General features: G+C 47.2%; 1 protein-coding gene across 1 annotated transcript; it reads left to right on the top strand.

Annotated features, from left to right (window-relative positions):
- Positions 1 to 723: 723 nt before the first annotated feature.
- On the top strand, positions 724 to 25,875 carry MATN3 (matrilin 3). Its single transcript, XM_077152160.1, has 8 exons — positions 724 to 946; positions 4,567 to 5,133; positions 7,531 to 7,656; positions 8,271 to 8,396; positions 10,067 to 10,192; positions 13,078 to 13,200; positions 21,700 to 21,810; positions 25,581 to 25,875. Exons 1-8 carry the CDS (start codon positions 724 to 726, stop codon positions 25,634 to 25,636), a joined length of 1,458 nt encoding a protein of 485 aa, XP_077008275.1. The 3' UTR covers positions 25,637 to 25,875.

Genomic DNA, 25,875 nt, shown 5'->3' with positions numbered 1-25,875 from the left:
TGGGAAGTCCTTGAGGGTCTCCCAGCAGAAGCGGGCTGTAGGGAGAGGCCCCTGGGCGCGGGGTCCAGGCTGTCCTTCCGCCAACAGGTGGCCCTTGGGGGATGCATGTTTGACTTTCTATTCCCAGGAATTTAAGTTTAAAAGTTTCTGGATGTTTGAAGCTGGGACGAAAGTCTTTCTATTCATGCTGCTAGGTGCCGGGAGGCTTTTTGTTTTGTTTTGTTTTTTGACCCCAGCAAGACTTTGGTCACTGTGCTGGGGAAGGAGGGCAGCATGTAGAGCAGAATTCCATCTTCCTGCGCTGAGCCTGGAGGCCAGGCGGGCGCGCGGGGCGGGGCGGGGGGTTGGGGTAGGGCAGTCAGAGCCCCGAGGCGCGGGGAGAGGGGGCCCAGGGGCGGCCTCGGATGGGTCCCCGCCCCGGGCTTTACAGACGAGGGTCCTTGCCAGGCCCCCACGCCCCCGCCCGGCCCACCCCGACAGCCCGCGCGCAGGGGGCGGCGGTGCCCACGGTCGCTGGCCCGCGCGCCCCAGACATTCCGTGGCTGCCGCTGGCACGCTCGGGGGCCCCGGTGGCTGTGGGCGCGGGGCCGGGCGGGGCGGACGGGGCTTTGCGGCCTCCCGGGGGCGGGGCGGGGCGGGGCTCGGGGCCGCGGGACCTTGAAATCGGCCGCCCCAGCGCGGGCCGCACGCACCCGGCCCCACGCCCCCGCCGCCCCGCGCACCATGCCGCGCCCGGGCCCCGCGCGCCGCCTCCCGGGGCGCAAGCCGCTGCTCCCGCTGCTGCTCCTGCCGCTGCTGCTGCGGCCGCCCCCCGGCGCCCTGGGCTCCCCGGCCCGCAGCGCCCCCGCCGCGCTCCCCGGGCCCGGGCGCAGCCCCGCGCTCCGCCCCGCCGCGGCCGCCACCACCAGCGCGCCGTCGTCGGGGACCCGCGAGCCCGGCGGGGCAGGTACAGCGGGGGCACGGGAGGGACCCCGGCCCGGGAGCGTGGGAGACCGGCTCGGGGTGGCCTGGCAGAGGAGCCGGGCGGGGACCCCGGCCACCCAGTGACCCTGGCGTGGGAGCCAGAGGCCGGGGAAGGAAGGCAGGTGCCCAGGGGCGCTCGCGTACGTCAGGGCTGGCTTTGGAATGCCAGCGACGTCACCCTGTGACCTGGGCCGGGAGCGCGGGGAGGCAGTGGGCAGTTTGGGCTGCGGCGTCGGGGCTCCCCCGGGGAGCCCTTCCTGCGACTCTACCTCTGGGTATTGCCGGGGCAGGGCAGGGAGGCGGCAGGTGAGGCCAGGAAGGACGTCTGAGGAGCCCGCGCCCTGTCCTGCGCCCGCCCAGACCTGAGTCTGCCCCGAGGGCCCCACACCCACCCGCTCCTATTATCCTCAGAGACTCAACACAATTGGGGTCTTTGGGGAACAATTCCATTTCTCTTTTTGGTGGGTAACTGCCTCCTGAGGCACAGCAAAGCTCCAGGGCAACAGAGGGGGGAGGTCACCCGACCTAACCCTGGACAGCACATTTAGGGAAACTGAGGCTTATCAAAGGAAGGTGGTGCAACGCAGAGCTCTTTCCATCGCTCCAAGCTTCAGTGCTCTGGTATGGCTTACATCACATTTTATCCCGGTCATGTCCAGCGTCTGGCCTGCTGAGGCGCTGCAGCAGGCCCTCACCTGGCTTCGGGTCTCAGTCTGGCCCCCAGTGCTGGAGGCCCCAGGCTGCTGTGCTTGGCCCACCCCAAGGAGGACAATGTCAGCCAGAGCTCAGGGGCCTGGTCCGACAGGGTCCCGGGCCTGGAGGGCTGATCTGAAGCGGGACAGCTTTGCTGTTGAGGCAGAAGGGCCGGGACCCACGAGGGCTGGCTGTCCCGGGGCGAGCCTTACTTCTAGAAGACCGCCTTTCCCTTGGGAATAGGGCTGGGGGGTGCGGGGAGGACCAGCCCCGTCGGGGGCCCTGGGGGCGTCGCTGCCTGGACCCAGCCCTGCGGGCAGCTCCTCTCTCCTTTTCCCAGTGCTCGCCCCTCAGCAGCCAGGACTTGCCAGGCTGGGGCAGTGGGCTTTGATCTACCGGACTGTCTGAAACTGGCCATGGGGTGGGTGTGGAAGCAGTTTAGGAAATTTAGATTCTCCCTTTCTTTGTCCCTGAGAATTAAATGGCTGCTGTCTAGCAAATGGGAGTGAGGTGCAGGAACAGTTAACCGGGCGCACCAGGAAGGAAGGAGGTGGTCCTGGCGATCCCCCCCCATTAGTTTCTGTCGCTGCTGTGGCTGGTCTCCTGACTTAGTGAAATACACGTTTGTTATTTCACAGCCCTCTCGGTGAGCCGGACCGGTCGCCCCCGGGTCAGCGCACTGCACCCCAAACGCTGGCAGCCCTCACCCCTCCCTCCTGGGCTCTAGGGGAGAAGCCGTCCCCGCGCCCTCTCCAGGTGCTGGGGCTGCCCGGGCGGGGCTCGCGGCCTCTGCTCCAGCCTCCGGGCACCCCGGGGGCCGAGCCCCCCATCCCACCCGGCATCCCCCTTTGGTGGGGCCCGTACTGGAAGCCGGGCTTAGGCCAGGGCACCTCCGAAGGCCTTGCGCCGTAGTCCCCTGTGGCTTCCTGAGGGGTCCGTGGGCAAACGAGGGGCGGGAGCGGGAGCGGCGCGTGCAGCGGGAGCGGGAGCGGCGCGTGCAGCGGGGGCGACGGGGCGGCGCGGGGATTGCAGGGCTGCGGCCCGGCAGGGCTCAGCCTTGCTCCTTTCGCCCCAGCTGCCCACCCACCCAGGTCCACCACCAGGGCGCGTTTCCCCCACCGCCCTTTCCCTCGCTGCCTTCTTTGCTTCTGGTCCGTGGCGATCGCAGGAATGATGTGGAATTCTGGAGTGTTAAAAAATGGACTTTTAATTCCTTTTTTTTTGATTTCCTCATATAGAAGTTGGATAAGTTAATACGTTTTTTTTTTTTACAGCTTTATTCCCATACCACACAGCCCATTCAAAGCACACAATCTTTTTTTTTTTTTAATTCCTGTCCACTTGACTGAATGACTGACATGCGCCCATTTCGGGGTGGTGACCCCGGCGACACGCTCACCTCCCCAGGTACGCGAGGTGATGTTGACCTGGGTGTGGGAAATGTTGCCTCGAGCTGGAGACCCCTGTGGAAGCCCCCTGGGCGGGGAGTCAGGAAACCTGGAGGCCAGGCCATGCCCTAACCCTTTTGAGCTACGACATCTCCCCAAACCTAGGTTTTTCATCTGTAAAATGGGAATAAAAACTGCCTCTGCACGCACCACTTCACAGGGCTGCCTGGTTGGTGCCCTGTGACCCCTTGGGTGTGCTTGGAAGGAAGGGCTTATTTATTTTCTTCATTACATACCCCAGGCAGCAAGATCAAACCAGGAGAGGCATTCTAAATTTTGAAAAGAAAACTACACAGAGGCATAATCCCTGCTCCAGGCTAGAGCTGTCTCTGTCATACACTTCTTCACCCAGGAATTTATTTTGAGTCTCTTTCTTTTCTCTCCACACTGAGGAAATTGCCTTCTTAGAGTTGTATCAGCTTCTAGTTCCCTTAAAGGAGGGACTCTGCTTGACGCCTCACACCCAGGGGTCTCGTTTCCCCTTAGGGCTTGAGGTGTGTATGTGCGTGTGTGTGCACGTGTGTTGAGAGAAAGGTGAATGGCTTGAAAAGAAGTTTGAGAGAATAGCTGGCTTCTCTCTCAGCCAGCCCTGACTTTGTGGACTTGATTTTGCTGCTCGGAGAGGGGCGGGACAGTCAGGGAAGGAAAGAAGAGATGAAACCTGAAATCCGCTATGCTCCGCGGTGGCTCCAGCATGCCAGCTGCTCCGGTGTGCAGAGAGGGGAGGATCTGCAGGGTGGGGGTCTGGCTTATTTGCCTTTGTAGCTCCAGGGCTTAACACATCAAAAAATATTTGGGGTGTGAATAAATGAAAGAGAGGAGACCGAGAGAGTGTGCCGGGTGCTGGTGGGACCCACCGCAGGCCCATCTCTAGGCTTCTTAAATAAGACGTGCTCACAAGGATTGTCGTCGTCTTTTCCAAGAACCTGAAGGACCTGCAGGCTGGAGGACCAAGGCTCTCTGGGGCAGGGTCCATCCCTTTGCAAGTGGGTGAGGAAGGAAATCATCAGCAGTGCATCAGGATGCCTCGCTCCCAGCCCGGCCCTGCCCGGGGGCCTGAGGAGACCTGGGCAGCAGGCACATCCCGAGGCTGACCCTGGCCCGGAGCCCAGGCCTTTTCCACCACCAGGGACACTTTCCCTGTTGCTTCGGGAGCTGTGGTGCCATTGTACAGCTGTTCTCGGGGGGTACAACTTTCAGCAGAGGGATAAGGATCTAAGTGAAGTTTCAGGCTTTGGCCAGTCCGGAGATGAAGGATCTGGGGACTACCCACCAAGGAAATTCTGAAGGGAAGGGCGGTCTTGGGGAAGTAGCGGGACATGGTGCTGCTGGGGCCAGGGGGGGCTGCCTGGCCTAGTGGTCTGAACCCCCACGCTCTCCAGGTGTGAGGACCATCCCATGGCTGGTCACAGTGTGGCCACTGCTTCATCCTTTCTGCCCCCACCCCTGTCTTTCTTTGCAGGTGTTTGCAAGAGCAGGCCCTTGGACCTGGTGTTTATCATCGACAGCTCCCGCAGTGTGCGGCCACCGGAGTTCACCAAGGTGAAAACCTTTGTCTCCCGGATCATCGACGCGCTGGACATCGGGGCGGCAGCCACGCGGGTGGCGGTGGTGAACTACGCCAGCACCGTGAAGATGGAGTTCGATCTTCAGACCTACCCGGAGAAGAAGCCCCTGCAGCAGGCCGTGGCTCGGATCACTCCCCTGGCCACGGGCACCATGTCCGGCCTGGCCATCCAGACCGCCATGGACAGGGCCTTCTCCACCGGGGCAGGAGCTCGGGGCTCCGCCGCCAACATCCCACAGGTGGCCATCATCGTGACGGACGGGAGGCCCCAGGACGAGGTGGCCGAGGTGGCGGCTCAGGCACGGGCGTCCGGCATCGAGCTCTTCGCCGTGGGGGTGGACCGGGCCGACATGGAGTCCCTCAAGGTGATTGCCAGTGAGCCCCTGGAGGAGCACATCTTCTACGTGGAGACGTACGGGGTCATTGAGAAACTGTCCTCCAAGTTCCAGCAGACTTTCTGCGGTGAGTCTGCGCTTCCAACTAGAAACGATGCAGTCACATGCGGTGAACCCATCGAAAAAGGAAGCTATTCTTTTCTTTCTTTTGGTGGAAATTTTATGGGAAACTTAAATATAAGCCGTGCTTTCTCGGTGCTTTATACCAACTTAAACACACTTTTGTTGGTTTAGGAATATAGAGCAGCATTATATATAACTGGGTTTGCTCATAAAATCTTCATGTTTGCATTAGAGAGGTGACGGTCTGAAAATACCCCAGATAAATGATCCTGCTGTTAGAGTCAGAAACAAACAAATTCAAGACACCTCTCTTCTCCCCTGCCCCACACCGCTACATTTTTCCCCCAGATTTTTGCTGTAGCGTTACTGGCTCAGCAGGAACAGAACTCCGCTTGTTCTGCACAAGACAGGGCCCGGTGTCTGTCCACAGGAGGGTTGGCAGGCCACGTTCCACTGTCACTGCTGGCCAGCGTGTCCTCTAGATGTGTGCCCTGGCATTCAGATTTGCCTCTTTCTCGGATTGTTCCGTGTGGATGGATGGGATTAAGGACCAGGGAGATAGGTGTCAGCTCACTTGAAAGAGCCCAAGAAACAGAATTTTAAAATTCTCTCACTCCCCTTTTACTCCTTTTTTCCCTTTTCAGAAGGAGTTTGAACATGAACATGCTAATCAGAATTTTTAGAGTGAATTAGGCAAATCCACAATAGTAATCCGTTCAAGGTTGGGGTTTATTTTTAGTCACTGATCAGATCTATGAATTGGTGCAAATCAAACTTTCGGAGATATGCTTTTAAAGCATTCATTCCAATTATCTAAGCAGGTCTTGAGACATTCCTAGCTCAGGTGAATTTTAAAACCCAGAGGCCTTTTTGCTGCATCACTTGCTCCACATCTGTTCACTCTGCATGTGCTCGTTGATTGCTGATGATGCAAAGGTGAAGCTGCTCTCTCCTAAGCACCCCGTAACTGTCCGGGGACAGGGGCAGTGGGGTGGCGAGACGGGCAAGGGAGCCAGCAGTTACAATAGCAAATGCCAAGGCGGCTTTCTATGTAAATTATTTTGAAATCTAGCCATGACAAGTTTGCCAGGAAACTGGACACGAAGTCCTGATCTGAGGCAAAGCTTGCCTCGCCTCGGCCAGCCCTGGCTTTCTTGCTTTCCTGCCCCGGCTCTCTGGGTCTTCACAGGCCTTCTCTGGCTTTGGTGGCATCTACTTGGCAGCCGTTGGTTTCCCCAAAGAAAGGGGCTCACTGTCTCCCAGGAAACGCCCCTTGCCTGTGGTCCTGGGTGAGAACATTTCCATCGAGACGCCGTTGTGTGGCGAAGACGGGTCTCCGAGCTGGCACCTGAGGCAGGGCCTGAAGCCCATGAGTAAGCAGTGGTGCCCGGCAATCTCTTCCTTCCAGTACAGAAGGCCCGCTTGTGCTGGGGGGAGAATGTCCTGTCTATGGAAAGTAGACTGAGGGGCAGCTTGTTGTAGTCAATGAGTTGGAAAGATCGTTCCATGAAAAGGCCCTTCTTGGGAAAATATTAGCCTTGTCCTGTTGCCAAGGACAATGGAGCTGGATTACCTGCCCCGGAGGTGCCAGCCTCCTCCAACAGGCCTCCTTCGTTTCTCAGAAATGACTAAATTCATTGATTCATCTTTCAAAACATGCCGTTAGGGGAATAAAAGAGTCCAATGAGATATAATTGGCTCCAGGAGCAAAAAGATGGAGACACAGTTTAGCTCATGGAATCTCATTTATTTTCTCTTCTTTCCTCTTCTTTTGACCTGTCTGTGCTTAGTGTGTGAGTTCATTCTCCGTGCAGATATTGGAGTCCCAGGAACTGTATATATCTGTACTTGAACCTGAGAGCCCATGTTGCCTGGGCCGAAGGCAGTAGCCTGTGGTGTCCTCTATGATTTTCATGTTCAAATAAGTATCACTCTGAGTGCCAGTGAGTGGCAGGGACAGGGCAATGCCTGTGTGTTCTGTTTAGACACAAAGTGCAGAACTCTTGGAAACCAGATTTTGGCTGCCCAGAGATGACCAGAGAAAACACATCACTGTCACCCTATCACTGGTGGCTGGGGAACAAAAATCTTCTCCATGGGCAGGTGAAGCTGAAAAAAACAGTAAGCTGCCTGGCCCATCTTAAGTGTTTGGCTTCAACTTCAAATTCAAAGTTTCCTTTCTCCTCTGAGAGTGTCTACAACAAAATCTGCAGTTTCAAATTAGTAGCGTAACAGGGGGGTGTTTCTAGTAAGCCAGAGGCAGAAAATGAAGCAGCCAACTTTTATAGTGAACTGAAAATAGTCAGAAGTGAGCCTGGAGAACATGTCTTTGATGTGGGGGAAAGGATCTGAAATGTTTCTCGTGTGTCCGTTCTGACTGTCCTGACCTTCCTTTGCACAGCCGTGGATGCGTGTGCACTGGGCACACACCAGTGCCAGCACGTGTGTGTCAGCGATGGGGACGGCAGGCACCACTGCGAGTGCAGCCAAGGCTACACCCTGAATACCGACGGGAAAACGTGCTCAGGTGAGGCCTGTCTGGGGCCGCCGACTAGGGGGTACTGGGGAGAGCTGCCCTCCACGCTGTGAACTGGCCCTCTGCGCTCCTCTCCGTCCCTTTTCACCATGAAAAACTTTAAACTTTGGAGAGATCTGCACTCACCTGGTATCTGAACATTCACAGAGCGTTAAGGAAGAAAGGGAATTAGGTCCCTTTTTTCAAATCCTAGAAAACATGTTTTGAGAGGAAGAGAACTCAGCAATTGTTTAATCCAACTGACTCATTTAACAGATAATGAAAATAAGACCCAGAGGGAGGCAAGGTCTTGCCTGAGTCGCTGTCAGGGAAAGAGTGGACAGGACATGCTGAGCTGTGTGTGTGCATGTGTGCAAGCGTGCGCTTATTTACCATTTGCTTTCCATGTGTCCCCGTGCGTCCCAATCGTCTTTTTTTTTGTTTGTGTGTTTGTTTTTTTATATATAATTTTTGTATTTTTTATTTTTATTTTTCTCTATATTATCATTTTATTTCTTTTTCTGTTGTCTTACTATTTCTTTTTCTAAATCGATGCAAATGTACTAAGAAATGATGATCATACTTCTATGTGATAATATTAAGAATTACCAATCGTCTTTTGACAGCTGTTGACAAGTGTGCTCTGAACACTCACGGGTGTGAGCACATCTGTGTGAATGACGGGACCGGCTCCTACCACTGCGAGTGCTACGAGGGCCACACCCTGCAGGACGACGGGAAGACCTGCTCAGGTAGGGGGGAGGGCCTCCCCCGTCGCCACCTGCCACCCGCCTGTCCGCGCATCTGCCTCTCCACTGTTGGAAGGCTGGGCCTCACGGACTCTTTCCCTCCCTTGGGCTTTTCCTGTTTCTAAGTCTTACAGAAGTTAGAAATGGCATCATATGTGTATCTTGCCCACATGGGTAGACGAGTTGTTCATTTTCTCCGAGGTACCCAGCCCTGACGGTCCTTTCTTCCAACGGCTAAGGACGATTTAGTAAGTTAAAACCAGACACCACCCTACAGTTTACCTTGTGTACCTACCGAGGGAAAAGCACTGTAGGGGGGAACCCTGGACCCCGCCTGCCCCGCGTGCTCAGGGCTGCTGTGGCTGGCAGCAGGATGCCAGTGGGCAGCTGGGCTCCATGTACTGAGGACATGGGGCCACCTCTGTGGATTCCTGCTGTGCCACAAAGAAGCGTCACACAAACCCAGAGAGGCAGGCTACAAAATGATTTTCCAGTACTCTTCAAAAGTGTCACCGTCACGAAAGGCAGAGAAAGGCAGAGAAAATGTCTTAGACTGAAGGAGGCTGAGACATGGCGTAATTGCACATTAGCGGGCAATCAGCAGCATCTGAACCAGGTCTGTAGATTAGGGAACAGAATTATATTAGTGTTAACTCCCTGGTTTTAATAATTATACTACATATATATATATATGTATATATGTTAACTTTGGGGGAAGCTGAGTGGGTGCAACTTTTTTGTTAGTCTTAGATTATCTCAAAATGAAAGGCTTCAAAATAAAAACATAGTTTAAAAAATATATTGGTACAGAAGTAACAACACTGAGTGAAAATTTCGATCTGAAGTTTTGACACGGCTCTGATTCTGTTGGTCTCCTCTGGACTCAGTTTCCTCATTTATAATAGGAGAGGGTTGAACTGCGATTTCTTCAAATTCTATGTTTTTCTGAATTTAATTTAGTCACACAACTGTTGCTATTCCTCTGATTTAGGATAAATATAAAAAAGTTAAAAGGAAGGCTTAAGAAAACACTTAAGAGATTCTCAGATAATAAAAATTCAGTGTGGGTCATTTGCTGTGTAGAGTTTTCTTTAACTCAGCCAGCCTCTAGTTAGAGCAAATAACACTGAAGGCTTGGAAAGGCTGCAGAGAGGTCTTCCTCTTATGCATTCTAGTGCGAAGAAGATGTCTAGATATGAGTATTCGTTTCCTAGGCTGCAGTAGCAAATCACCCCAAACTTGGTGACTTAAAAGAACAGAAATTTATTCTGCCCTTCTGGGGGCCAGAAGAGGAGACCAAGGTGTGGGCGGGGCCGTGGGCGGGGCCACGCTCTCCCTGGTCCAGGGCGGCCTTCCCTGCCCCTCCCGGCTGCGGGGTTTCCCTCTGCATCCAGGTCGCTGGCCTCTGCTCCCTCTGCTGCCTGTCCCCTGTCCCCTTCTTATGAGGCTGCCAGTCCCATCAAGTTAAGGGCCCACTCTGCTCCTGTGGGACCTTTGCTTAACTAACTCGGTGTGCCAAGATGACCGTTTCCAAATCAGGTCTCCTTGGGAGGAAGCTGAGAGGGGACGCCGTCGTATCTGGGGGTGGGGAAGGGCACAGGTGGATCTGTAAGAGTGGGGAGTGCAAACCTTTGCACTTCTTATTTCTTTTCTCTTGGGCTTTGTTTGGACAGCTCAGGATGAGTGTGCCTCAGGCACACACGCGTGCCAGCACATCTGTGTGCCAGACGGAGCTGGGTCCCACCACTGTGACTGCTTCGAGGGCTATGCTCTGAACCCGGATAATAAAACGTGTTCAGGTGGGTTTCACGCCTCTAGCTCTTCCTCCCTCAGCTCTTTCCCTGGTGGTGAAATTGACTCAGGATGCAGCAGCCGAGGCTGGGAAAAGGTGACCCCCTGGACAGCCTCCGAAAACTACGAGGCAGTGGTGGCGAGTGCGGTATGAGGAAGACACAGGCGTGTCAGGTGTCCAGGACCATCTTATAGCTCTCCTAAAGCAGACAGAGACTTTAGAGGGAGTCATTGGACAGTGACTTTGCTGATTGTTTTTTAGTTAAAACTCGGCCCGGAATTTTCTGCAGCATTAATCTTAAAGCTGGGGCGTTTTGGGTGAAGGGGGCTTTGTAAGCGGCTGACTTACACGCCCGGCCCTTCCAGCCCGTCTGAAGCAGGCCTTTCCCGATGGTTTCCAGCCATCAATCTTCCCGGAGTCTGGACCTGATGGGGGAGTTGGCTGCCGCGCCCGCCAGGGCCGCCGAGCCCCATTCCACTGCAGCTGGCTGGTAGAACAGGGCGGCATTTATAACATAGAAACATTCCTAACGGAAATTTCCACCTCTCGAGGTGTGCTGAGTTGTGACATATCCAGTATGTTTTAGATTTTATGTATTTCCCTGTCCCTTGAGATACAGTATGTGCGCTTTTCATGACAGATTAAGGGAAATGGTGAATCACCAATTCTGTTTTTTCAGATGAAGCAATGAAAGAGCAGTGAGCACATATCGTGTTCCCAGGACCTCAGGGCATGGGGATAGGACAGGCTCAGCTGCTGCCGCTGAGCCTCTTAAAGCCTGGTGGAAGAGAACCAGCGTCTCGGCCAGGCAGGGAATAGGTGGCCAGAGCCAGGCATGGAGAGCTCCGCGGGCTGGGGGGCCGGCTGGGCAGGGGCTCCCGGAGGCAGGGGCCGGGAGGGACTGTGTCGGGACCCGGGGGGGCTCCCACCTGCTGCCCTTCTCCAGCCGGGCACCCATCTCCCATTTAGGCTGCCAGGGACGCTGAAGACCTGGGAGAACGAAACAAAGGAGAGCAAAATGCCATATATGTAAACAGATATTGTGGACTAAAATGGAACATTTTATTTAAAGAAAGAGAGTATCAAGGAAAGATTTCATTTAAGGCAGACTGCTCCAGGCTGGACGCCCAGATAATGAATTGAAGCAGACATCCTTCAGTCCTGCTGAGCTGCCCGAGGTCCTGGGCCATCTAGACACGGAAGCCCCCTCCCCATAGCGGCTTTATGAGAAAACTGAGGCATAGCCATCAAGTAGCTCCATGGTTTCCATTAGAAAGTAGCACAGGCCGGATTTGAACCCAGTTAAGCGCCACTGCCTCACTGCACAGTACAGGATGAAAAAGAGCTAGAGGAGGAAGAGGTGGTGGTGGGCTCGTTAGCGCTTGTGGGAAGTATCAGTGGGTGCTTTTGTAAAGGAGGGGCCACTGGAACATGGTCAACCCCCTTTATTGGCTGACTTTCCCCTTGGGATTAAATGTGTAGCCCCCAAAAGGTGGACAAGGGGTATGGGCATGTCCAGTTATCTCCAGAGTGGGTGAGCTGAGAAAGAGAAAGATTCTTCTCTTGGGCATTTGCTAGGAAGACTTGAATTGTAGTGATGAAGGGGATATTATTGTCAAGGCTGGGAAGGCAATTTATGTTCTACAGGGTCTCACTTTCTATAGGGTGTCACCTTCTATAGATTCTCGCGTTCTGTAGGTTCTCACGTTCTGTAGGTTCTCACGTTCTGTAGGTTCTCACGTTCTGTAGATTCTCGCGTTCTGTAGGTTCTCGCGTTCTGTAGGTTCTCACGTTCTGTAGGGTGTCACGTTCTGTAGGTTCTCACGTTCTGTAGGTTCTCGCGTTCTGTAGGTTCTCGCGTTCTGTAGGTTCTCGCGTTCTGTAGGTTCTCACGTTCTGTAGGGTGTCACGTTCTGTAGGTTCTCACGTTCTGTAGGGTCTCACGTTCTGTAGGGTCTCACGTTCTGTAGGTTCTCACGTTCTGTAGGTTCTCACGTTCTGTAGGTTCTCACGTTCTGTAGGTTCTCACGTTCTGTAGGTTCTCACGTTCTGTAGGGTGTCACGTTCTATAGGGTGTCACGTTCTGTAGGTTCTCACGTTCTGTAGGGTCTCGCCTTCCAGGCAAAGGTATTCTTCAGGCATTCGGGAGCCACGGGAGGTTGGGAACAGACAGGTGGCCTGCCCCTGCACAGGCAGAGGAGGGGCCGGCGTCCCCCGGAAGCCCCTCTGGCTTTACTAACTGAGGGGGATGGCTGTTTTCCTTTGTCCTGGGCCAGGACCAGGGCAGAGCTTATCTCTACTTGCCCCCAAGCCTGGGCAAGTGTTTTCATCCAGGCAGCATGTGGACTGGGGATAGATAAGGAGCACTTGGTGTCTAATCATGTGCTGCCTGGTCCCTGTGAGGATCATTTTTCTGGTTGTGCTGACTTGTGTGCACGTTCCCAGCTCAGAGTTTTCAGTTCTGCTCTGTGAGCTCCAGGGGCAGCCCTTGCTCAGCTAGTCCTGTCGAGCAGCTGCCCACTGAGCTGCATGACCAAGTGCCTGGTGATGCCCCACGATGATGAGATGGTCCCTGGGGAGCGGAAGTGTGGCCAGGCATCAGGGAAGGCTGAAGATTAGTGTGGATACAACCAAGAGTCAGCGCAGCCCGGGTGCTGCGGCATCTACAGGGGCAGGAAAGGAACGGGGCGAGCGCAGCGAAGGGCGAGGCTAAGGGGTTGGGAGAGGCAGGCCGGGAGACCGCGCTGCACCCGGAGCCCTGGGACTGCCCACCCTGCTGGGTTTGCCCTCCGCGCTCGCTGGGGCCCCCTGAAGCTCCCGCGCCCCGCCCAAGTTGGGGTCCTAATGTTTCCTTGAACTTGTGGCTTGTCCTTTCGGCCCGCCCGTGGGCAGCCCGCGACAGGTGCGCGCTGGGCACTCATGGCTGCCAGCACGTGTGCGTGAGCGACGGGGCAGCCGTGCACTGCGCCTGCTTCCCGGGCTACACCCTGCAGCCGGACGGGAAGTCGTGCTCAGGTAAGTGCACCTTTGGCCCACGAGGCGTGGACAGCGCTCGGGCGCCACCCCCGGCCCCCCGTCTGAGGCCTTGCCCTGGCCACAGCCCCCACCCCCCCGTGACTCCCGCGGAGGCGGGGTCTCACCCACGGACGCTCCCCTCCGCGGTGTGTGCCCCGCCCGTGGGGACTGCCTTCCCGCACCCCTGTGCCCAGACCCTGTGGTCCAGCCGAGAACCGGGAACTGCGGGGCCTGCGTCTCAGCGTGCCCCACGCCCTCGCTGGTCTCGCTGCTCAGCATTGGAGAACGGCGTTCTTGCCAGCCTTCGGTGTTGCTGCATTACGTGCTGCATCTACTAGATGTCAAGCAGTATTCACTGCGGTCCTGATGTTTCCATTTCCTGCTTACTTACGAGGTCATGCCTCTTTTCCTGTGTATATTGTTTCCCTATTTTTCTGCTGAGCTATATATTTTTTCTCTTATCAATTCATAGGAAGTCATCACATTTCCGTATATACATTTGTTGATTTCATTTGTTGCAAATACTTTCCTAGACGAGTTTATCCTTTCACTTTTTTTAAATGATGTCTTCTCAACAGTATTAGTAATGTTTTAATTCTTAAGTTAGGAAGTAGGTTTATTGGTATTTATTTATTATGCTTCATAACTTACGTGTGTGCTATATGTTACTTTATTTGAAACTGATATTACAAAATAATATTTGCTTTATAATGCAATTTTATTGAGACATATTCACACACCATATTATCCATCCAAAGTATGCAGTCAATGGCTCACAGTATCATAATGCTTTATTTTTTAATCCCTAGGGCTTGCTCAATTTTTACCTCCTCTGCCAGAGTTACCTTTATTGAACTGTCCTTGCTTTGAGTATAGGAGCCCTGGGTTATAGTTTCCTGTGTGTGTCCCTTCATCATTCCTTCCATTCATGGATATTATAACATATTCTAAGCACAAGGTGTACAGTCACGAACAAAGTGCATATGGTTTTGATAACAGTATGGGAGAAAAGACAAGTACAAACACATTTACAAATTCCATACGAGCAACAAGGAAATGAGGTGCTGGGATAATGGGGTCGGGGATCCTCTTCAGCGGGGAGGCCCTCTCAGGGAAGGGACATTGGAGAACTGAAGGATAAGCTGAATTTAGGTTGAGACTGGAATGCTGGGGAAAGAAGGTGACAGAGCAATACACAGTGCTGCTAGCAGCTTGAATAAGTGGCAAGAGGAAATGAAAGGAGCTCCATAAGCCAGGGGAGGTGTGGCCCAAGACAGTTTGGAGAGCTAGGTAGGGCTCAGATCATGGGTCAAGAGAAAGGGTTTATAATTTATTCTAAGTCCAGCGGGAAGCCATTGAAAGGTTCAAAGCAGTGGAGCAACATGATTTTTTTAAATCGAGGTGAAATTCACATAACATAAACTTAACCATTTTAATGTGAACAGTCAGTGGCGTTTGGTGCTTTCACAGTGTTGTGCAGCCTGCTCCCCCTTCCTCCTGTCCCCTGGCAACCACCAACCTTGTGTTCTGTCTCTACAGGTTTCCCTATTTGGAATATTTCATGTATAAAGAATCATAGAGTATGTGGTCTTTTGGGTCTGGCTTTTTCCACCTAGCATGATGTCTTCAAGGTGCATCCACGTTGCAGCATGTGTCAGTGTTCATGACTTTTTATGGCTGAACAATAGTCCATTGTATGCATGTACCACATTTTGTTTATTCATTCATTCATTAATGTACATTTGGGTTGTTTCCACCTTTTGCCTATTTAAATAGTGCTGCTATGAACATGTGCAAATATTTGTTTGGGTATCAGTTTTCCGTTCTTATGGGTGTATAGCTAGGAGTGCAATTGGGGTTTATAGTTGAACTCTTTGGGGGACTGCCAAACTTTTCCACAGCAGTGGCAGCATCTTATATTCCCACCTGAGGGCGTGGGTGGGAGTGCACAGGGTTCTAATTCTTCACGTCCTTGCCAACACTTATTTTCTGTTTTTTAAAAGAATTATTATTATAGCCATTGCAGTGGCTGTGAAGTGGTTATTTATATTTAAAGTTACTCCAGCTGGTGTGTGATGAGTAGATGGGAGAAAACGAAGAGCAGAAGTGGGAGGCGAGTTAGGAGACCTGGGCTGGGTCCAGACTTGGGCTAGGATGATGCTGGTGGTGACAGACGAGAGCAGATTCAAGATATATTCTGGAGGTAGGGTGAGCAGGGCTTGGTGATAGACTGGAAGTGAGGGATGGGGCAGAAGGAATAGGGATGGCCTCCAGGTCTCTGACCTGAGGAAATGTGGGATAGGATACTTTTACTGAGAAAGGGAAGGCTGAGTGTGGAGTAGATGTGGCAGAGAAGTGTCAGGTGAGTTTTGGCCATGTGTTTCCATGCTCCCCAGACCATAACCCCCTTCCAGTGGGCAGTGAACTCGTCCCTATTGCTAATATTGACCAGGACAGCTGACACGTCCTGCATACTCAGTTGCTATTTCTTCATTTGATAAAAGTATGGATCAATTTGTTGGGGTGGTTGAGAAAAAGGAGGAGTGGCTTACCTTTAGAATTTGAGAATGTCTGAGTTTTATCACCCTTCCTAAGTGTTTTATCATCAGAAAATCAATACCGGGCATTTTTTTCCTCTTGGAACGTGAGCAACCCAGCATGGTCAATAATGGCTTATGCAGTCAACTCATTTCATTTGTTTGGTCATTGACTTATTTAGTTGTTCAGCAAATATTTTTGGAGTCACCGTTATTTATCTAGTACTCTATGACCCATGGAAGGAATAGAGACAAATAACCCTGGGGGGAAATTATTATTATTATGAGGAAGCATAAAATAAATGCTACCTTAGTGGCATACGTTAAGAAAAAAGAGAACCTCATTAAAAGCCTGTAAATTTGAGCAAGGATAGGCTCTTCACTTCTCGGTGTCTGACTTAAGTCTGTACCAACATCTTTTTTTTTTAAAATAACAGCTTTATTAATATGTAATTTACATACCACAAAATTTACCCTTTTAAGGTACAATTTAATGGTTTAGTATATTTATGGAGTTGTGCAAGCATCATCACTATCTAATTTTAGAACATTTTCATTACCCCAAAAGAAAGAAACTCATACCTATTAACAGTCAGTCCTTCTTTGCCCTCCTCCCAGCCCTCGGCAACCATTGATCTACTTTGTGCCTCTCTGAATCTGTATATTCATGTCTTTTGTTCAATTTGGAGAGTATCCAGCTGTTATTTCTTTGAATATTCTTTCTGTCCCTTTTTTCTGTTTTTCTCCTGGGACTCCGACAGTGCATATACTGGCACACTGATGGTGTCCTACAGGCTCCTCGGGCTCTGTTCACTCCTTCATTCTTTCTTCTTTCTGCTCCTCAGGCTGATTTCAATGGCCTTGTTTTCAAGTTCTCTGATTCTTTCTTCTGCCAGCTCCAATCTGTAGTTGAAGCCCTCTAGGGGATCTGTAAATTTCTGTTACTGTATACTTCAGTTGTTTTGTTCCTTTACCTAACTTCCATCTCTTTACTGATATTCTCTTTGTGTTCATCTCCCATTTTCCTAATTCCCTTTACTTCTTTGTCTATGTTTTCCTTTAACTCCTTGAGCATTTTTCTTTTTCTTTCTTTTTTTTTTTGAGTGCACCGGCCAGGAATCGAACCCGGGTCTTCCACACAGTCTTTGAGCATTTTTAAAATAATTTTTAAAAGAGTCTTTGTCTGGTATGTCCCAGAGCTAGTCATCTTCATTGCTGATTTCTGATGTTTTAATCTTTTCCTTTGCTTGGGCCATTGCTTCTTGTACCTTTCTGTTTTGTAATCTTTTGTTTAAACCTGAATATTTTAATATTTTAATGTGCTATTGCTAGAATTTAAACTCTGTTTCTTAAGTTATCCAGCTAGTGTTATGACAGAGCTTTCCTTGAATGTCAGGAGCTAACCAAACCAAACCAAACCAAACCAAACCAAACCAAAGCAACAAAAGGAAACACCTTTCCCAGTTTTTGCAAATTGACCTATGGAAGTGCTCTCCTTCAGGGCTTATCCATACAATGAGTTAGGGAATAGCTCCAGGCCAAAGTTTAGAGGCCTCCCCGATCCTTTTTGACCATACTTTTGCCTTGGGTATGCAAATGTGGTTCTAGGAATTCCCTCATTTTCATGGTTCTGAATGTCCCCTCTTCCCTGGGAAACAGTTCCCTCAGGGTCCCAGGCACTGCTCTGCCTGTCTTACAGCCAGCCAGTAAACTCTTACACAATCTGACTGCTTGACCACAGCATAAAGATTTATAAGGGAATTACAGTCTTCCACCTGCAGTATTCTGTCCAGTTTTTAAATTCGGCTTTCTTTTCATCATTGGGTTAAAAGAGTTCTTCATATATTCTAGATCTAAGTCCTGTATTTTACATGTGATTTGCAAATATTTTTCCCCATTCAGTGGGACACTTTCTTGATGGATTCCTTTGAAGCACAAAACATTTTAATTTTGATAAAATCCAATTTTATCTATTTTTTCCTTTGTTTCTTGTGCTTTTGTGTATTATATCTAAGAAACCATTTTCTAACCCAAAGTTGCAAAGATTTATGTGGATGTTTTCTGGTTTATACTTTCATCTTTCACATTAATACTATGATACATTTTGAGTTAATTTTTAGGGTTAGGGTTAGGGTTAGGGTTAGGGTTTTGTCCTTTTGCAAGTGGTTATCCATTTGTTGAAAAGACTATTCTTTCCTTATTAAATTGTCCTGGCACCCTTGTTGAAAATCCGTTGACCATAACCATAAGTTTATTTCTGGATTCTCAATTCTATTTTTTATGACTATCCTTAAGCCAGTACGACAGTGTCTTGATTATTGTAGCTTTGTAGTAAGTTTTGAAATCATAAAGTATGACTGCTCCAACTTTGCTTTTCTTTTCAGGATTGTTTTTGTTATTCTGGATCCCTTGCCTTTCCATATAAATTTTAGAATCAGCTTGTCAGTTTCTGCAAAAATGGCACCTGGGGTTTTGATAGGGAATGTTTTGGATCTATAGATCAGTCTGGGGAATGTTGTCATTTTGTCAGTCTTCCAATCCATTAACATGGGATGTCTTTTCATTTACTTTGGTCTTTAATTTCTTTCAACAACATTTTGTAATTTTCAGTGTGTGTCTTACACTTCTTTTGTTAGTCTTATTCCTAAGTATCTCATTCTTTTTGATGCTATTGTGAATGTATCCATTGCTCAACTTTCAACTGCGCTCTTTCCCAGTTTTCCATCTTTCTATAATTAAGATATTCCACTGGCTCAACTCAAATTGAGCTTGTTCTAAATGAAACTTAAAATAATTCCTCTCAAAATGACTGACTTGCCCAATTTTTATCATAGCTTCTCTCATAGAGCTTATAGTCCATCAGACAAGACAGACACTAGTCAAGTACTCTGAGTACTCTTTTTATGTTCTGTACAGGAATGATGGGCATGTATGTGATATCTGGTAGATACTTCTGGTTTACTGACTGTGCTGGTTAGAAAGGATTATGTACCGTAGAATAGCCATGCTTTAATCTTGATCCATCTTGTGAAGGCAGCTGTTTCTTTTAATCCCTATTCACGGTGGTAGGCTGGGAATTTGATTGCATTATCTTCATGGAGATGTGATTCACCCAACTGTGGGTGAGGTTAATCTAACCTTTGATTAGAGGGAGGTGTGACTCCAACCATTCCAGGTGGGTCTTGATTAGTTTAGAAGAGGAAGCATTTTGGAAAAAGCTACAGAGCCACAGAGCTACATAGTCCACACAGTTAGAGACCTTTGGAGATGAAAAAGGAAAATGTCCCCAGAGGAGTTTCATGAAACAAGAAGCCAGGAGAGAAAGCTAGCAGATATTACCATGTTCGCCATATGCCCTTCCAGTTGAGACATGAACCCTGGACTTCATTGGCCTTTCTTGAGTGAAGGTAACCTCTTGTTGGTGCCTTAATTTGGACATTTTTATAGACTTGCTTTAACTGGGACATTTCCATGGCCTTAGAACTGTAATATTGCAAATTAATATATTCTCCCCCACTTTTTTTAATCATCAAAGTCTTTAATTTGTCCATACATCTAATTTTTTAAAACTTTTTTATTATATAATATAATCAAAGCAAAGAAAGAAAACAGCAATAGTTTTCAAAGTACTCTTCAACAAGTAGTTACAGACAGATCCCAGAATCTGTCATTGGCTACAATATCATCATCTCGGATTTTTCCTTCTAGCTGAACCAGTGCATAGGAGGCTAGAAGGAATAAATATTTTTTTATCATCACAATTGACTTTTTTTTCTTTTTTGTGAAAAATAACATATGCAAAAAAAGCAACAAATTTTAAAGAACAGCAAAACAATTTGTTATAGAACAGATATCAGAGTTTGGCATGGGTTACAATTCCACAATTTTAGATTTTTACTTCTAGCTGCTGTAAGATGCTGGAGACTAAAAGAAATACTAATTTAATGATTCAGCAATCATATTCCTTTGTTAAACTCTATATAACTCCACCATCACCTTTGATCTTTCTATTCTTCTCTTTAGGGGTATTTGGGTTATGGCCATCCTAACTTTTAAAAAAAATTTTATTGATACAAGTTACTGATAAATTCCCCCTTTTAAAAATGGTTCCGTTTCTGGTATACTGTATTCCAGCAGCTTGCAAACTAGAACACTGCTTAATTCATCTACTGATTGAGGTGGTATTTGGGCTGGTTGTCCCAAAAATTTCTAGTAGCATTTGTACAGGTAGGTAGATAACATTTAAACGAGTGAAATATATAGTACCCAGCCCTATATCATATCTTTGCAGAATGCGAGAGAAAATGATGGAGCTAAGGACCCTTGCTGGTCTTCAGGCAATAGTACTATTTGAGTAGAAGATTTTTTTTTCTTTTTTGCATGGGTAGGCACTGGGAATCAAACCTGGGTCTCTGGCATGGCAGACAAGACTCTGCCTGCTGAACCACCATGGCCTGCCCCAATTAGAGGATTTTTTTTTTTTTTTTTTTACAAGGGCAGGCACCGGGAATCGAACCTGGGTCCTCGGGCACGGCAGGCAAGCGTTCTTGCCTGCTGAGCCACCATGGCCCACCACCCAATTAGAGGATTTTATATCAGCCTTCAGACCTGGGAAGTTATCCTTATAACTAGCAGGCAGTTTTAGGGACTATTCTGGTGAATAAGAATAGTTGCCTCACTGTATTACAGAAAGAAACAGGAGTTAGCTTAATCACTTTCCCAAGTGTTTTGTTTAAATGTCCATACAAACCTGAATTTTATTTCCAAAGTATTTGTGGGTAATGTATTAGTTTGCTAATGCTGCTGTATAGCAATATGCTAGAAATGGAACTGCTTTTAAAAAGGGAATTTAATAAGTTATATGTTTACAGTTCTAAGGCTATAAATATATCCTAAGGCATCCAGATGATACCTTGGCTCAAGGAAAGGTGATCTGGAAAGGCACGTGGCTGGCGTCTGCTGGTCCTTGTTCCTGGTTCTATTGCTTCCAGCTTCTGATACCAGGGTTTCCTCTCTAGGCATCCGTGGGCCTTCAATTAGCTCCTCTGGGACACAACTCTGTGCATCATCTCTTAGCTTAGCATCTCCCAGGGCCAGAGATTTCTTCTCTTCAGGTTCTGGCTATTTCTGTGAATCCTTGCCTAGCACTCACACTGTTTCTGCTTCCATCTCCCAAATTTCTAATTGGCTCTGTCGTTTCTAAGGTTTCTCCAAGCTTTTCCCCCTTTTAAAGCTCTAGTAAGCTAATCAAGACCCACCCTAAATGGATTGGAGTTACACCCACAACTGGGCTCATCACATCTTTGTGGAGATAATCCAATCAAATTTGCCATCCTACAATATTCAATCAGGATTAGAAGAAACAGCTATCCCCACAAGGTTGGTTCAGGATTAAAACATGGCTCTTCTGGGGTACATAATTAAAACATGGCTCTTCTGGGGTACATAATAGATTAAAACTGGCAAAGGTAAGATGTAGGATTCTCAATTCAAACCACTCAATAGAATAATGGTCTTATATAGGAAATCAGGAATTATCTAATTTTAATCTTTGAAACATTTTGGCCTCACAAATAAAGGACCATTGTTGTCATTTTCAGTTCTTATTGAGGACACAGTCTCATAAAAGCATTGTCTTATCTCTGTATAGTTGGCTGCACCCTACATCAACCATCTTTTGATTTTTTAAAGTTTACTTTTTAACATGGAAAATTTCAGACAATACAAAACTATAAAGAATAAAATAATGAACTCTCACATGCCCCTCAGACTTTGACAATTGTAAACATTTTCCCAATATATATTTTTGTGACATTAACATTCAAAAGTATTTTCTCCTCTTTCTGTTTGGTCCTACATCCTTTACCTCCTGACAAATTCATTCAGTTAAGTTTTAAAATTGTGAATATTGACCCATAGATTACTGATTTGTAATAATTACTAAATATAACAATGTCTCCAGCTATTGAAGAAGCACGAAGACTCATTTCCACTGAAGATGCTTGTGGATGTGAAGCCACACTGATGTTCCAGGAGAAGGTCAGCTCCTATCTCCAGAGACTGAACAAGAAACATATCCTTTCTGGAAGTGATTCTGTTTCTGCTTGAAACTCACTTAGGTACTAAAGTTGAACCAAACATTTTAGGACATTTCACAGGCTAAGCACCCTATTGCTTAAGTTTTTGGTTTTTCTTTTCTCTTAACCTTTTTTTTTTATTGTGAAATATAACATATATAGTGATACAGTTCAAAAGTACATTTTAAGAAGTAATTATAGATCAAACTTAAAAGCATGGTATGGTTACAGTTCTTCAATTTCAGGTATTTTCTTCTAGCTTCTCTAGACACTGGAGACTATAAAGAAATATCAGTACAATGACTCAGTAGTCATACACATTTGTTAAATCCTATCTTCTCTGTTTCAATGCCTCCTCCTCCTTTGATCCTTCTTCCATTCCTTAGGGATTTTTGGGCAATGGCCATTCTAACTTCATGTTCAAAGGGCTGTCAACATTATGGGGTAGGGGACACATTGGTTGATGCTCTTGGAGAGACTAGTAACTCTGGGATTCAGGGCTTATCTGGCCTAGGAATTATCTGGAAGTTATAGGTTTCTGAAAAATAAACTTAGCAAAACTTTTATGGAGTCTCAGATAGAGCCCTGGGTATTTTTTAGGGTTTTCAGTAATACTGTTAGTTGGGGGGTTAGCAAACCAAGGTAATTAGCAATATCTAGCTTAAGCTTGTATAAGGATAGCCTCCAGAATAGCCTCTCAACTCTATTTGAAATCTCATAGCCACTGATATCTTATTTTATTACATCTCTTTCCCCACTTTTGGTCAGGAAGGCGTTGTTGATTCTACCATGCCAGGGCCAGGCTCATCCCTGGGAGTCATGTCCCATGTTGCCAGGGACATTTATATCCTTGGACATCTTGTTCCACGTATGGGGAGGGTTATGATTTTACTTACAGAGATGGGCTTAGAGAGAGGGCACATCTGAGTAACAAAAGAATTTTTCTGGAAGAAACTCTTAGGCATTATTAAAGGTAGGCTTAGCTTCTCCGTTACAGTTACAAGTTTCACAAGAGCAAGGCTCAAGATCAAGGGCATGACCTAGTAACTTAGGAGTCCCTAATGTCTGAGAGAGTATCAGGGATTTCCCAGGTAAGAAAGTTTAATAGTTTCATATTTTTTCTCTGGTTCCTCAAGGGACTTTGCCACTACTTTTTAATTGTATGCCGAACATATTCTGGAATGTATCCAGGTATTACTGATTAAGTTTTAAGATGAGTAGTGTTTCAGTTTGCTAAAGCTGCTGGAATGCAATATACCAGAAATGGGTTGGCTTTTACAATGGGGATTTATTAGGTTGCAAATTTACAGTCCTAAGGCCACGAAAACGTCCCAATTAGGGTATCAACAGGAGGAGACCTTCCTGAAGAAAGGCTGCCAGCATCTGGGGTTCCTCTGTCACATGGGAAGGTACTTTCTCTCCCAGGTTTTGTTGCTTCCAGGTTCTGGCTCTTTGTGTGGGTCCTTGCTTGCTTCTCCCAGGGCTTTTCTCCCTCTGTCCAGGGTTTGTCTCTGATCTCTCCCTTCCAGTTTTTCTGTCCTTTATATCCTCATAAGGGCTCCAGGAAAGGATTAAGACTCACCCTGAAATTGGGTGGGTCATATCTCAATGGAAGCAACCTAATCAAATGATCCTGCCCACAATAGGACTATACCCACAATAATAGATCAAAATATCATGGGCTTCCCTGGGGCACATAACAGATCCAAAGCAGCACAAGTAGTAATAGACAGCTTTTAAAAATATAGAGTTCTTTTTTAACGTTTTAATGGACCATTTCACTCATTTAATATCTACATGTAAAAACTCCCTATTTTTAACCATGGTGCTTTTCCATAGTGATATATGCTCCTACCTGAGCACTTATTTAACAGATGGAGCTATCATGCTGACTCAATATGTCTTTCTTAGGTCAGACACTGTACAGGTACAGAATGAGTCAGCTGAGTAAGGGGGACTGATATCTCAGATTATACAGAGTTGTATGTTTTAGCTATCCAAGTGGCCAAAGAACAGATTTCAAAATGTAATATGGAACTGTCTCATAAACTTTCAAATTCAGTTATTTAGCCAGAGAAGTAACTCAGGAAAAGTACTTTTTCTCCGCATAGCTCAAGTTGAACAGCTCTGTTCTGAGGCACCTCTGATCTGAGGAGTGGTACTCAAATTGTGGTAGGTATCTTAATTTCCAGGCTGCTAAAATAAATACCTTGCAGTGGGTTTGCTTAAACCATGGGAAGCTATTGGCTCACTGTTTTGAGGCTAGAAGTACAAAACTGAGGCATCAGCAAGGTAATGCTTTCTCCCCAAAGACTGTGGCATTCTAGAGGTTCCTTGTTTTTTGTCCCATGGGGATGTCCTCTTCTTTCCCCTCTAGCTTTTAGTTTTGCATGGCATCTGTCTCATCTTCCAGTCACTCACAAAGGACTCCAGTAATCTCAGTTACAACCCACTTGATTCATGTGGGCCACTTCTCAAATGAAGTAGCATCTCGAAGAGCTCTTGTTTATAATGCGTCCACAGCCACCAGAATGTAGACCAAGTCCAAACTGGGGTACATCCCCCAGTCCACTCTATAGTGTATATCCTAGTAGTATGCAGAGACAGGGAGGGGCATAGTTTTAAAGGAATCAGTTTCCAAATCTTTCACTTCCTTAAACTTATCTGCCTAAAACAGTAGTTGGATTCAGTTGGCATTCCTTGTTCCCATCTCCCATTTCAGTATTGCCATTTTCCTAACTTTACACAAGAAAGGCACATTTCTCACTTAACCTGAATTTTGCAGGTGAACTCCCTGGAAAGGTAAAATCTCCAGAGACCAAAAAACGGACAAATTAACAATTCCTTTATTCAGGGCTTCATAAACTCTGTTTCCCCAACCCAGCCAACTTGGAGATATCTTTCCAATAAAATTTTATTTACTTATTTATTTTTTGCATGGGTAGGCACTGGGAATTGAACCTGGGTCTCTCTGGCAAGGCAGGCAAGAATTCTGCCACTGAGCTACTGTCGCACTGCCCCAAATTTTATTTTTAATGATTTTTTTGGGTCAAAATTAGTAATTTATTTCTCGTTTAGAGTATGTCATAATAATTGTAATGATAACTCAGTCCGGACAATTTTTTAAAATTTAGGGCCTTATGGTCTCAAAAATTAACTTATCGGTTAATTTTTCTCTCTCTCTCTATATATATTCAATATATATTGTTGTTTGTATGTCTATTCTAGAGGAGCATGAAACAATGATGAAGAAAAGATTTCCAAGACTCTAATAGAATTGTGTAGGGGAAGTAGAAAGACAAATTATTTCACTTTATTCAAATTATTTCACTTTATTTTAGGTGATGATAAAAGGAATCAATTCCATATGATATTACCATCCCACTGGGTTTCTTTTGAAGATTGATTTAAATTTTATTTTAAAGTGTAAAAATTTATACTACATTAGAAATGACATACATTTTTAACTAAAGCTTTTGGTGACAGTTGTCATATAACTTCAGTATGTGCAAGAAAGCACTTGTGTGTCAAAATTATTTTGGGGACTATATAAGCAAAAGCATTTGAAAGCACTGCTTCACATCATGATCTCTGAAGAACAGAATTTCTGAGTTTTAGATTAAATTAGACTTTTGGTAAGAAAATTTAGCTCCTCTTCATCACTTAAAATAGGTTTTAAATCTTTTTTCATCTTGTCTTGAAATGTTTGAAAGTTTATCTTACTAATGTGTAAAAACAAATGGTGCTGGCCTTAACAACTATCCACTTGACAGTATTTTGGAGAAGTTGCAAGTAAATGAATATGGACAAATACATCGTTAAATTGCTCAAACTTTTCACCTGCAAATGTGGAGGAGAGCTTGGTGTATTTAAAGCTCATTCATCCTTCTGTGCACTTACTAAATATTTCAAATGTGCCTGCTAATAATTTGTCATTATAAATGCTTGAATGTTACTGGATAAATACTATGAGGATTTTCAGAAGGATCAGCATCATTTTTCCAAATAAATATCCAGATTCTTATTAAAAGAAAGCTTTGTGTCTTTAAACTGTGACTGTG

This window comes from Tamandua tetradactyla, chromosome 3 (genome assembly GCF_023851605.1).
Source record: "Tamandua tetradactyla isolate mTamTet1 chromosome 3, mTamTet1.pri, whole genome shotgun sequence".
Lineage (NCBI taxonomy): Eukaryota > Metazoa > Chordata > Mammalia > Pilosa > Myrmecophagidae > Tamandua > Tamandua tetradactyla.
Note: the sequence above shows the minus strand (reverse complement) of the source record. Positions and strands in the feature narration are given on the sequence as shown.